The 14,202-nt window shown below is 37.5% G+C and overlaps 1 protein-coding gene across 1 annotated transcript in view; it reads left to right on the forward strand.

The window, feature by feature from the left end:
- The first annotated feature begins 1,412 nt into the window (after positions 1-1,412).
- The window catches only part of LOC134662137 (DE-cadherin), a 325,027-nt gene continuing 312,237 nt past the window's right edge, over positions 1,413-14,202 (forward strand). The window contains exon 1 of the mRNA XM_063518410.1: positions 1,413-1,967. Coding sequence (XP_063374480.1) covers positions 1,892-1,967 — 76 coding nt within the window. The 5' untranslated portion in view covers positions 1,413-1,891. The remainder of the gene's footprint in view (positions 1,968-14,202) is intronic.

Genomic DNA, 14,202 nt, shown 5'->3' on the forward strand with positions numbered 1-14,202 from the left:
ATAAAAAGAAAACTCATCATCTTCCTCGCGTTATCCCAGCATTTTGGCCACGGCTCATGGGAGCATGGGGTCCACTTGATAACTAATCCCAAGAATTGGCGTTGGCACTAGTTTTTACGAAAGCGACTGCCATCAGACTGACCTTCCAATCCAGAGGGTAAACTAGGCTTTATCGGACTAGTCCGGCTTCCTCAATGGTAAATATCAAATGATATTTCGTACATAAGTTCCGAAAAACTCATTGGTACGAGCCGGGGTTTGTAGTGTTTGTATGTACCTGCGACCTTTGGATTGAAAGTCGCACGCTCTTACTCACCGCTAGGCCACCAGCGCTCAAGGGATTAATAAGAAAACTATTGAAATAAAAATAAATGTGGATTATTTGTGTAATATTACTCGTTAGCGGTTTAGGTATAAGTAAATGTTTTGACAAATTGATGTTAATTTCAGACCCATAAGTCAAGAAATAAAGACATTAGAACCGTTTAATGGTGATTTTAAGACCAATCTTTGCAATTATTATTATCGAGCCGATGTCGTTCAATCATGTATCGAGTGCGGCCACGGTCTTAAAATATAATAAATATTAACATAGGTATAAATATATTTTTTGCTTTACTAAATCAAAAATTGTTTTTCTTAAAAGGTCCTGCGGTTTTCATCGATTTTTGACAAGTTTTGAATCGTATCTCCTACTTTTGCACTACAGATAGATTTTTATAAGACAAACGGCTATCGGTTCTTCAATCTTTATCTCCATTATTGTCTACCGGATTTTGAAAGAAATTGATACTATTTACTATTTTATGATTTTTTTAAACATTGTCTAAAAGAACACTTTGTTCGTATCTCAGATTGCTGTGAAGGATATTACTTACTTATACGAAATCTACATATTTGGGTTCGTCTATGACGTGTCGTAAAACGTGTCTAGGTTTTAATTTTAAACGAATTAACACAAAAGTTATGGCCGGAATACCAGTTTCTTTGGCCTTAAATTGTTCAACTTTGATGCCAAATATCTCGAAGACAATGAACTTTGAAGTAAATATGGACTACTACATTGCTTAAAGCCGTTGCTGTTAATATGATAAGCTACAAAAAACATAAGAAAACTAAGGGATTCAGATCGAAGGTCATTGGCGTGGCGGAGCCCCTTAAGTAACATACATTTCAAGGACATTGGGTGTTGACAGCCCCTTAATATGAGTTTAAAAGCGGTTTTATGACATTTTTTCAACGATTTTTACAAGTCTTCAAAAGTTTCGGTTTCGGTTTCGGTTTCGGCCGAAACTAGAGCCAAAGCCGAACATTCGGTTTCGGTTTCGGTTTCGGCAAAAAAACATGTTTCGGTCGGACACTAGTACAAACAATGTTTGTGGCGATCGAGTATGAAGATAGACGCGGATCGCGCATGCTCCGCGCGGCACAACGGCTGCATAGCGCGCGACCGCAACTTGTTGATTGTTCACTCACTTCGCGCCAGTCTGTCGCGAGCGATGCGCTGGGAGGTTGTGTCTCGCGCCGCCGCCGCTCTCGTCAACTTCGAACTTGTCTATCGGAAATATGTGAAGTTTCCGAACTTAAACTCGTGCAGAACTCCCGTACCGTTCGCTTTTAATTATGTTTAGTTATCTTCAGACGTGTTTAAAGTGTAGTTTAGCGTATTGAAACTTAATAGGCTCACCGTTCCACTTTACCTGTGCTCGTCCCACGACCGTGCGAAGCGGCTACCTTATCGGATAAAATAAACGAACATTTTTCAAATGGATGTGCTTGAGTTCTGTGATAGTGTGCGTGGTTTGTGCGATTACGAGACCTCGTGAGTGCTTCAGTGACAAGTCGCTTTAGCGACGTGTAAGAAATAATAAAGTTAAGTTATACTTGAAGAATGTGGCGGGAAAGTCGATGGGCGACGTTGCTGCTGCTGGGATCGCTCGCAGTGGCGTCGGCGCAATTCAATAAAGGTACTACCTGTGAATGCTTTGTTCTAAAGCCTTTGTTGCGTTCTCGGAATAGTTTATTTTGGATTAGGAACAGCGGAACGTGATGTCTAGCGTATTCTTTTTGACACGTCTCGGTTTGCGTTTAAGTTTAAGATTGCTTAGGTAAGTAAGTTAAGTCGTTGGAACGTTGGCAGTGACCTCGGGTGGGTTCGTTTACCTCGCGGTTCGCGAATGCCCGCTTCTAACCCGGTAAAGTTCACCGGGTACTTTGTAAAACTTATAATAAAACGAAAGTTAAGAAGAAAGTTGGGCAGTCCGTTTTGGTTTGCGACAGACTGACAGTTTTATTAAACTGAGGGTAAGTAAATATAGAAGGTTTTTTCATAACACTTGCTCTTGATTTCCAAGTCGTTTTTATTTTAAAGGAAGTTGTAAATAAAAATATGCGATGAGTAGATTTTTTATAAAATAAGTATAGGATGATGTTGTCAGGTAGATTATTATTCAATTGAAATTGTTATATAATTAAAATGCTTAGATAAACTAGTTGTTAATAGAATAATATATTAGATAATAATAATAATAGGGTAATAATGAATAATAATTATCTTCGCTGGGATGTTTTGCAAGTTTGCAAATGAATAGACTTCTCACACTGTCTGTCGATAAGGGGAAACTAAAAACTTCAAAAGGTATGGGAAGCTGTCTACCTGAGTTAACGGTGCATTTACCTGCAACTGTGTATGTACTTAGGAAGGTATACATACTGAATTATAATAGTGTAGGTACTCTAGTACATAACGATATTTACGATACAAGTGCGAAAAATAGGAAGTTCGCAACGAGTGGCGATAAATTTAAACACGGTCGAAGGGAGTGTGTAAAATCGGCACGAGTTGCGAATAACCTTTTCGCACGTGTATCGTAGGTACCTATAACGTTTTACAGTACATATTATGGCTCTTTAAATTTTGGACATAACTAGTTACGTAATGTGTTAATTAGGTATATCACACTACTGCGGTAAAGTAGCACCATATAATGTACCTATTTTATTTACTGTAAAATATATGCTCGACTTGGCGGGGGCACTGACTACTCTGTGCTGTGCTTACATTATCAAACTCCATTCTCTCTGTAGGATGGCTAAATCCAGAGAACAGTCGAATTTTCCTTGAATTTCATTTATAAAATCACTAAAAACAGATCAAAATTATATACTGATTTTCTCTAACTTCCAGTAATTCGGCTCTCCTGTATCATCATTAGTCAGGATTAGTTTGTACCTACTGTAAATTAATCTTATTACCTAGTACTCAGTAGTACAGTACAGCCTAACAAACAGCTCTGCAAAGGCAAAACCGCCAAGTTCCTTCCGAAATGTCTAGAATCTAGACGGTTTCCACTAAACAGGTACCCTAGGTTACCTGGGTTAGATAAGTGCTTATTTCCTTCGTCCCCATATCGAAGTGACTGCATTTCAGTGTTATCAGTGGATCGATAGGTAGATACGATATCGGCGCATCCTGCGAGCTGCGTGTGTATCGAAAAATAAATGCATACCTAGGTCTGTAGTTACTGTAAAAAATGGGTACCTATCTTTACACAGAAAGGAAGGAATACTTAACCCCCCTGTAGGTTTAGCTAAAGAGGAAAACACGTAGGTACTTACCATGAAAAAGTGTTTAGGCAGAAACCCTTTTTGTTTTTCAACTGCCAACTATTATTGTGGTGCCTCGAAAGACCACCTATAAAATAATCTTTTTGTATTTTTTCTTATGCAGAATTTCTACTTGAAGCTTCCATCTGTGTTTTTTTTTAATCTTAACCGTTAAATAGTTAATCGTCATTTTTAGGGTTCCGTACCCAAAGTGTAAAAACGGGACCCTATTACTAAGACTCCGCTGTCCGTCCGTCCGTCTGTCACCAGGCTGTATCTCACGAACCGTGATAGCTAGACTGTTGAAATTTTCACAGATGATGTATTTCTGTTGCCGCTATAACAACAAATACTAAAAACAGAATAAAATAAAGATTTAAGTGGGGCTCCCAACAACAAACGTGATTTTTGAGCAACGTCGGGCGGGGTCAGTACTTGGATGGGTGACCGTTTTTTTGCTTGTTTTGCTCTATTTTTTGTTGATGGTGCGGAACCCTCCGTGCGCGAGTCCGACTCGCACTTGGCCGGTTGTTTATATACTATATGTATACTAGACCGCATAGACGTAGAATAGTGGGGATTGAATTTCCAAAAGAAACTAATCCCTATAAAAAAAAACCTCAGTCCGAATTCGATCTTAAATTTTTTAGCCTACATGGCGGTCAGTAATAAATAACACAACGCGACTTTTTTATATCAAAGTTAGAAAGGTAGAAATGAGTTAGGGTTGCCTACTTTTGAAAAAAGTTGTATCTAATAAAATAAAGTAATATGGAGATTAAATATCCTACATGTAATCACTGTTGATGGGTCATATCGTCGCTATACTTACTTAACCCCATATCTGCAACAATTATTTGATGGAAATGTCGCTTTTCTTTAATTCGGAATACGGGTGTTTTTGTCATCAAATCAGTGTTGCAGATACGAGGTTGAGTAAGTATAGCGGCGATATTCCCAAGCCTTTTGAGCCATAAGCCAAGCTTTTCCTCAAGTGTTTCCAGACTTTATCTCTACTTGCCACTGGACTGTTGCCAACTGGGAAAAGAGATGCTTCTTCAAAATGACAACAAAGTTGCTAGGATAATTTCTAAGTGTGTGTGAAACTAACCTATTGGTTGTATTTATGGATCAAATTACAAATCGAATCTTTAATTATAGTTAAACAATTAAAAACGGGCAATATTTCATTCTAATCGGCAACGTATTAAGTACTTATATACCTATTTATTTAAACTTTATTGCACAAAACACAAAAATTATGTTCAAATGACGGACTTAAATGCCTGATGGCATTCTCTACCAGTCAACCATCGGGCCAACAGAGATATGTAAAAATGGTGCAAGGAGAAAAATGTTTTACTTATGTTTAATGTTTTTTTTACTTATTAGGCCCAGTACTCCCAGTAGGGTTCTATTCTATAAACTGTATAGATATTTATGTATCGTATTCCTATCGCGAAGCCGATCCCGATTCTCATTTGTTTAACCACGGCAAACTATAAAGGTCAAAACACACACAAGGATCCCTTCATTTGCACGTAGATTACACACATTATCTTAGTATGAATCACAATGACTCAAACACTTCAGAACGGTAAACTACACTAACGTTGTGCATTATCAAAATTACACCTTATCTTTATCAGAATAATGTTGAAAATGAAATAATCATGTTGTTACGTCAAAGGAGGCAAATTATCACATGAAACATTGTCGAAAGTACTTACCTATATACTACATATCTGTTAATCCGTGTTTATAAGTCTCTGTATCTTAAATGATGTGTGTAAATTCATAATTTTAGCCAGCTCTAGTATTCCCTTTATCATTTATTTAATGTCAGAAAGTAACTTCTATACCTATACAAAATGAAGGGTCCACGGAAAGAACATGTCTTACATGTCTAGTCACATTTTTCGGAAAATGAGATTTTTATCTCAAAATGAAGAGCTCTTAATGAACTATTAGTTATATCTTTTGCTACCACTGTATAATAAATGTAACACAACTTTATTTTTAGTTAAATAATACCTGGTCACGGAATTACCATACGTTTTGACATTGTTTGACTGTTTGACTGCCGGCGATGGCGGGATGAACTGGACTCCTTTTTAAAGGAGTGGCCAGACATAGCACTAGACAGAGATTTGTGGAGAAATTGGGGGGAGGCCTTTGCCCAGCAGTGGGACACGACAGGCTCCAAATAATAATAAATAATAATAAGACCAACATCTTGAGAGACTCTCGCTAGGTGGTTGGATCAAGGGCCAGATGCAGAAGGCGGTGATCTTGGACACGGCGCGGATAGTCCGCCGGTTCCTCTCCCTGCAGCCCTGACCACCGGCAGCTTGGGCCTTGCCCCGCTGCTGGCGGCGCCCTAGGTTAGGTTTTTTATAATATGTTTATATGTTTTTGTATTGTTTTTGTAAATGCTTTTGTATTTTATTTTTATATCCATATTATAAACAACCTAACTTGTGATGAAAAATAAATAGAGTGAATAATAATAAAGTGACATTGTTCCAAATTCTAAAACCGCGATTAATCAAAATGTCACTAGTGTGACTAGACATGTTCTTTCCGTGGACCCTTCAAATGTAAGTAGTTATTGTAATCACTGGTTTCAAAATGCATGTACTTTTCTCAAGCAAGGATAGGGTTGTCATCTGAAAATTTGGAATATCCTGACAAAAGTCTGGATTTGATATGATTGAACGGAACCCTCGGTGCGCGAGTTAAACGAACTCTCATTTGACGTACTTTTTTAACATTAGAAAAAACTTCGCAGTCATTGACTTTTAGACTTTTCGGGTCCAAAATCTAATCCCATTAGTTTAGGTTAGGTTAGGTATCTATTATGTAAGTAGTTCGTAGAAGCTAATTTTTCATATGCCTGCCTAAGTGCCTGCTTAAACTTATTACAGCATACTTGTAGTTGGATAGGTAGACGTTTGATTTTGTCCTAACAAAGTTAGATGTCGGGCGAAGGTCGAGTGAAGGGGTAAGTTATGAAACTAGACTAGAGTACTAGACATACTAATACTAACTACCTAAGACGTGAATACTATTATAGTCTTACGATTGTTAACTTGGAAGTTGCCAAGTAGTAACTAAGTACATAATTCCTTATGGTGTCTAAGTTTAATGATTGGAATTGGAACGATAATTGTCTTGAGCTGTTGAATAAAGGCTTCGTCACACAGGCACTTTTACATATAAAACGCTCACGCCTCGCTCACTTCCCGCCCGGGAAACGCGCCTGTGGTCCCGGAGAAAGACTGGCTAAAGTTACCTTTTGGGTTTAGAGTACAGCGTGACATTAATGACGACTGCATTTCTGTCGCAAATGTCAAAAGACCGGCCAAGTGCGAGTCGGACTCGCGCACGAAGGGTTCCGTACCGAACGTTGCAGTTTTTTTATTCCAATGGCTTCAAGCATTTTTCTACTATAATATAATGTCAAAAATTATTAAATCGTCATATTTATAATTGGTTCCATAAATTGAACAGTAACTAAAAAACCTTTTCTCCACTCTATAGCAGCGGCAGCAAGAACTATAGCAGAAACTACGCTGTCTACCCGTCCCGTCATTGTGGTTTCATTACAAGCATTTACGGTATTAAATGCTATTAGAAATCTTACAGGATAGTAACGGTATCACAATATCGTTGCATAAAGACCGATGGTGATTTGCAAGACTCGGTGAAAGGCAGTCGTGACCAAGTTGAGAACGGCTAACCTTTGCAGATATATATGTACTTACTAAGTATATTTATTATTTTATTTAAGCGACTCCCATGGGGCCCATTTCTTTAAAGCTTATAAGCATGATACAGCCGGCATCAAATAGATAGCGACAGCTAAAAGTCGTCAAATATATCGCAACACATCCTTATTTCTAATATAGCAACAAAAATGTTTTTATTGAAAAAATAATAATAATGTTACCTTAATTTAATGTTTCGCCAAACTGTAAAATAGTTTGTTGACGATGCGTTCTTAAAATTTTCAATAGAATAGAATAGAATAGAATATAAAAATATTTATTCAGGCAACACATCATTACATTACAAAATAACAGAACAATAAACATGTGACATTACATAACAAAAATGTGAAACGAGAAGTATACAAAACAGTACATTAACTAAAAATCAAGTAACAAGTACGTAAGCAAGTACATAATCGGTGATTAAATCTATGTTGTGATGTTAACAGCATCCCACTCACCTGAATACTTACTGATCATACGTAGATCCTATATCAATGATACAAGGTCTAACATCAAATAGTATTACTACTAATATTAATAATTGTATTCATATTACACTATACGGTATTTGGGCACGTGGTGTGACTGACACTACCTATTAAAGTGGGTCATTTATACTTATGATTATGACATGACTAATCCTGTGACATCACTGACTTATATTTCTATATTTATTATTGCTTCTCGCCTCAGTGTTGCCAGATGGTCACAAAAGTCTAATTTTTCGTGATTTATGGCCCTCGTCTGTGACCTGTACGACAATGTGCGTGACTTATGATTTGGCCGCACTTGGGCGGTATACTTTTATTTCATAATGCAAGAACAAAAGTGTGACTACTGCTATAAAAATCTGACTTTTCTTTACACGAAACCTTATGACTCCGCCCTGACAACATTGCCTCACATAAATTTTATTTTTAGACTCATTTTGTTTTTGATTGTAACATATTTGAAACACAAATGTACTGTCACAAAATGTGTGTAAACGAAATGTTAGGTTTCGCGGAAGGCAACAGTAAGAACGGAATGCATAATTGCATTTCTCATATATCCAGTCAGCTAAATTATTACGAGTACCGTTATAACTCCTTTGTTTTAACGCCAACTCTTTGAGCAAACAGCTTGAATTGAAGGCTATAAGTATTGGAAAATTACTGCCATATGAAATTCTCATTTGGAGCAGATTCCAAAGAAGTGAAATGTAAGTTCTAATCCGTCCAAATTAAAGCGTTTGAAAACCAATTCCGTAATGTTGACTTGGTTTTTAGTTGGTAATATAGAAAAATATATTTAAACTTTTTAAGACGAAAATGGCTTGACATGTTTCACTCCGTACCGTATGCGTTGGCAGACCGACGCAGACTGCGGGCTGCAGCTCTCCGCGACCGATGACTCTGCGATTTAAAATACGTGAGTGACCCGTTTTAATTTGTCTGTGTGTCACGGAAATTTTGTAATTAAGATAAGTATTTAGAAAAACTCCAATATCTGGTCATTTTCAAATTAAAATTTCCTTCGGAAACTATAGCAATACTTCTAAGACTTCCACGGTAAGTTTCTAAAGAAAACTTACAAAATATACGATCAGGAACATGAAAAACAGGAAGTAACTTCTATTGTTGCAAATTTTCGAAGCCAAGATTAAGTTTCTGAAGAAAACCGAGCTAATAATGCTTCAAGCGATTCTGAATAAATGTAGTTTGAAGTAGCCTACTTAGGGTGAGGAGTTCGTTTTCACATTGTCCGATGACATGCAGCATACAGTAACAATATTTAAGAAACAAAAAAAACTAAATACATATATACATACTGTTATTTGAATGGCAAAAGTTGGTATTTACGTGTGGCGACCCTTACCCTTACCTTACCGACTTACCATCAGGCGATTCATTTGCTCGTCGTCTGCCTCCTATATCAGAAAAAAAAAACAAATGTATTTGGTGAATTTAGTGAATTACGGTACAAGTGCGAAAAATAGGCAATTCGCAACTTGAAACACGACCGAAGCTCGAAGGGAGTGCTTTAAATAGTTTAAATCGACACGAGTTGCGAATAACCTTTTCGCACAACGTTTTACACTACATAATATGGCCCTTTAAATTTTCGACATAGGGCGGTAAATTAGCAGCATATGTACCTACTGTAAAATGAATTAACTGAGTTTATAATGGAATCAGCTCAAACTCGACAAGTAATCCTTTAGAATACGCTCAAGTTAGTTGAACAATATACTCAACTTTTGTTTCCATCAGGAATACGTATAAAGAACTTCTCAGTATGGTATTGGAAGTTACATGGATTAAATGTATTCAATGGATCTTTGTCTAACTTTACAATGAGTATGAGAAGAGCATGTCGGTTTGTTAAAAGGTATTGTGTAGCATATTACGTTATGAATATTTGTAGTATTTGCTACAAATTTTTAGGAATGAATTGTATTGCACAATTAGTTAAATCAGCAGTGTGGATTAGGATGCTGAATATACATTAAATATATGTACGTGTTTAGTTGTTTACTCGTGTTTTGGCGTGAATCCGTAATAATATTATCCGTTGTAATATTATTTTCTCCACACCGTCTCGTAAAGGCTCTCGTTATTTTCCAAAAACTGATGAGTAAATTTCATTTTATCCAAAAGAGTGGCAAAGTAAGTTGATGCAAGCTTGAGTTGTTTACGAAGCGTTAATGTTAGCTGTATTGAACGCAAAACATCCGAAAGCTATAACTATAAGCATACAGTTTTGTCAATAACGATACAGTAGAGTACAACATCTGTCATGTGCTAGTTTAAATTAATTATTTCGCCCTACTTCTCGGACTTGATGATTCTAGTTGTCGGACCAAGCTTTGTGAAGAATTTAACCCTAACTCGACCCCCAATAATAATTTCCTGTACACAATACGTCATTCATTAGCCTTAATTTACCCTTGTTGCATTCACCTTACCATTGACAATTAGACAAACGATAGTTTCAAACGTTTGCCGTCCATGGAAGCTTTCGCTTGAGTTGGTCTCAAACGGTGTTCATTTGAAGCGGCAATATAGAGTGCAGTGTAGGGAAGGCCGACAACGCTCGGGTCATCTTTCATAGTAGACGTAAAACGGCGTAAATACAGCTGAATTTGCTACAGAAATGTGTGTTTTGTTTCTTGAAGTGGTACAGACTTAATATTCTGCTCATAACAGATACGACACTATCTAATCGAACACAAGCATGATTTTTCATTATTTGTAATGTGTGTTATCATAATTTTACTAAAATGTAATACCAGATTCGTATCGGAATGACGTCACGTTATTAATGGCAGGTGGTGTATCGCTCTAGTGAACGAACGCGTCGCAATATGAGAATAAGGTGACTCGATGTATTTAAATGGAATTCGAATATTATAATCATTGCCAAAAGTAAGTTCGGAAACCAGTTTGGGAGTGTAGCGTTTCTGCCATAACATTGTTTAATCTGTAGTTAAGGCAACGTTTGTATGGCTTCTGTGGCGCGGCCCGGCTGCCTTTGCCATGACGTCATCATGTAACCGGACCGTCGTCGACGGTTCGCATTCAACTCGTTCCAAAAGGACGTAAGTCATGCGAACACACGAGGACATAGTACGTTTCAGGATGGCCGAGTCGGAATGCGGTTTAGTAGGGCTGCCACTTCAAAATACAAATCTACCTGCGAGTGAACACAATAGACGGTCGTTCCGTGAGCAAAATTATTATGTTTGTTCGACGTCGACTTTAATGGTCTCTCTTTAGTGTATTTGCAAGTATTTTTAGTATAAGTCGGAATGAATTGAAATATGTAAAAGTGAATGCTGATTATATTTTCATTTTTAACATAAAAAATGTGAATGTAAACTATGTAGCACTTTACTGGATTACAAAACAACATATTCAATATGTAATACACAGCGCAGCTGACTGGAGGATTCGGACCTTCTAGACACAAAAAACAACTGTCGTTTAATTTTTTTTTACCAATTGAGCTTTAAAATCGGTAAAGTCTCTTGTCTAAATTGAGCCATATCGAACTATCGAAAACATTATACATTTATGTATATTAGTTCTAAGTGACAGCCCTTATTAAAAGGGCACATGCCTGAAGTGATGACCGTTGCGCTCGCGTCGGCCCTGGCCACTCATACATACAAACTCCATACATACACTCGTAATATTATCTGTATGTTAGCGTGTTTTAAACTGTAAACCCCTACTTACCGTTACCACGGGCGTTTCTTAGAACCCGATGTTATGATTCATATAGACATTGATGGTATTTCCTGCTCGATCAATACTTTGCTAAATCAGACTATAAAAGACGAAAACTTGAAGCCATCTACTTAAAGCGCTTAACTTTGTGAATACTTAATCCAAGTTAGGCCTTAAGTATTAAAAATTTACATCCCTCTGCGATTTGGAACATTTCAAGTTCCATTAGGTTAGGATTTTCAAATATTTAGTATCTAACAGTCAAAGGATAAAATGGAATGAAAACTAAACTCATTCACAATGTCAAAAATGTTTTCACGCAAACCGAAAGCTAAGTACCAAAATGACCGAGAACCAATGAAATTGAATGGTTCGTAGGTCTTTTTAGATTTGTAATTAGACAAAGCCAGAAACTGCGTTTTGAACCTGCCATACGAGTAGATTTGAGGTAAAAAGACTATCAATTTCGGCGAATCGTTTCCATCGACGTCACAGCCACTATTCACAATAGTGTCACTCTGTGTCGATATCAAAAATAATCTAGCTTTCAATCCATTCACAAGAGATTCAGTTTCACTTTTATCTATAAAAATAGGTGTGTAAATACTCAGTTGAATTATGATGGCTAACAAAAGATTCCGAGGTATTGATTTTGTTGGTTAAAACATACAAGCAGAGAAAACATGAAGATAGAGATAACATTAATCATTCACAACTCAATAAGGAAAATATCGGGTTAATTGGTAAATTGCTCGGTACAGAATGAATCATCATTATCGAACTAAATTCGTTTCGTTCGTATTTGAACAATCTCTTATCTCATCAGACTCTCCATCGCTTCAACTTGATGCTATCCATATCGTCTCCTACAATCCATTCACCTTTCTACCCTTTCAGATGTTCACAGTACCCTTCTTGTCAGATGACTTTCATCACCAAGCATGACTTTCTCGTTCCATACCAGTAGTAGCTCTTCAAACTCGAGAAAGTTGCAAACCGCTGTGGCTCCGCCATATCTAAAAATTTTCAAGAACTGAATCGAAGAAAATATATAATGAAATTTTACAAGAATCGGTTGAGAAATGCGTCCTGTAGATGAAAACACCCGGATTGCCGGATGGCATTTACGCCCAAGCTGAAACGCCACCTTGGCTCGATCGATCAACAAGGTGATTTACTGCTGTGTAATTTTTCTAAATGGCGGAAAGAGTTACAAGTACTTACAGTAGCCAAAACTCTAGTATATCGTTTACGTTCGCCGATCCGTTATCGATGCATGATAAAGCAGCCCGACTGGATCGCCGTAACGCCGCAGTTACGTAATTACGGTCACGCGAATAACTTCGCCTAATTGCGATGATTTTGGAAGGCCCGTTCCTTTCCCAGCTCGCGACTTATATACCTACTATCCCTAAAAATACTTTCCTTTCCTAACTTTAATGATGTCGGTACACTCAGTAATAAAGTACTTACTCAAAGTAATATCAGATATTAAGCTGACTCGAAAAATTTGGCATCCGATCAAAGCGAACGCTCAAATAGGCCCGATTCGAGGCACAGGCATCCCACTTTGCAGAGAACAGGTGGGCGTACGTACACCACATTAATAAGAGATTCTCATCACCTGCTAGGAACCACGCTACAATAAACAGTACGTCTGTTTAGATTAAACTTGTTTATGAATAAGAATTAACACGTACGGGCATAATTAATGGTTACAGATACAATTAGGATTCCTACACCAGCGAGAGCATTCTTGTCTTTGTTTATTGCTAGCCATTAGTGCCATTACCCGACGGTATGAGAAGCTGTTGCGGTTAAGATCTGACGACATAAATGACGGTTTTTGAATATCTGATTTTGTTTTGGCTCTATTCCTCTGCTATTTTGGTTTGTCGAAATTAGACAACCAGAGGGCCTAAATAAATAAAGTTTTTTGATGACATTTCTGCCACATAAAAAAAAAGTTATGTGATACTCGAATTTTCCTACGATGTTAGCCTAGCATTCCATACGGTTTATCCTAATTTCTTGCAAACCAGAACAGTTAGGTTAAAACTTTTCTAACTGCCTTACTGTGTAACTAATAGTTAGCGCGACGAATACGACAAATATACGATACGATACGATAAATGATTAGTTAAGTACTTAGCAAATATAATATTGTATACCCGACATGGGTTGCCGTTGTGACTGTATGTGTATTATAACATTGTATTCCACCTTATTGGACACTGTAAGTAAACAATAAATGATTTCTATTCTATTATATTCTAACGGGCGGGAGCGACTTAAGTATGCACAAAGCGTTTAAACATACACAAAACGCAAGACTGTCGATTGGCGGTGCCATAAAATATCCACAAACTCAAACACTACACTGCACAAAGAGTATTCAGGGAGCTAAAGTGGAAGCAGACATCGGTTTGTATCGCCCGAACGCCCGCTGCCGTATTGCGGTCTGCTGTTCCGAAACGGCCTGAGCCTGACCCGTGTCACGCATTGTTCCACGCAAAACTTGCTTCGGCTTTTAGGCCTGAGTCTTGCTGAAGGCTAATTTGAAGCTGTGTTTGAACAATTTGACGAAGCTATTGTGACTTTTCTGCCAC

Source organism: Cydia amplana, chromosome 1, assembly GCF_948474715.1.
Source record: "Cydia amplana chromosome 1, ilCydAmpl1.1, whole genome shotgun sequence".
NCBI classification, from domain to species: Eukaryota; Metazoa; Arthropoda; class Insecta; order Lepidoptera; family Tortricidae; genus Cydia; species Cydia amplana.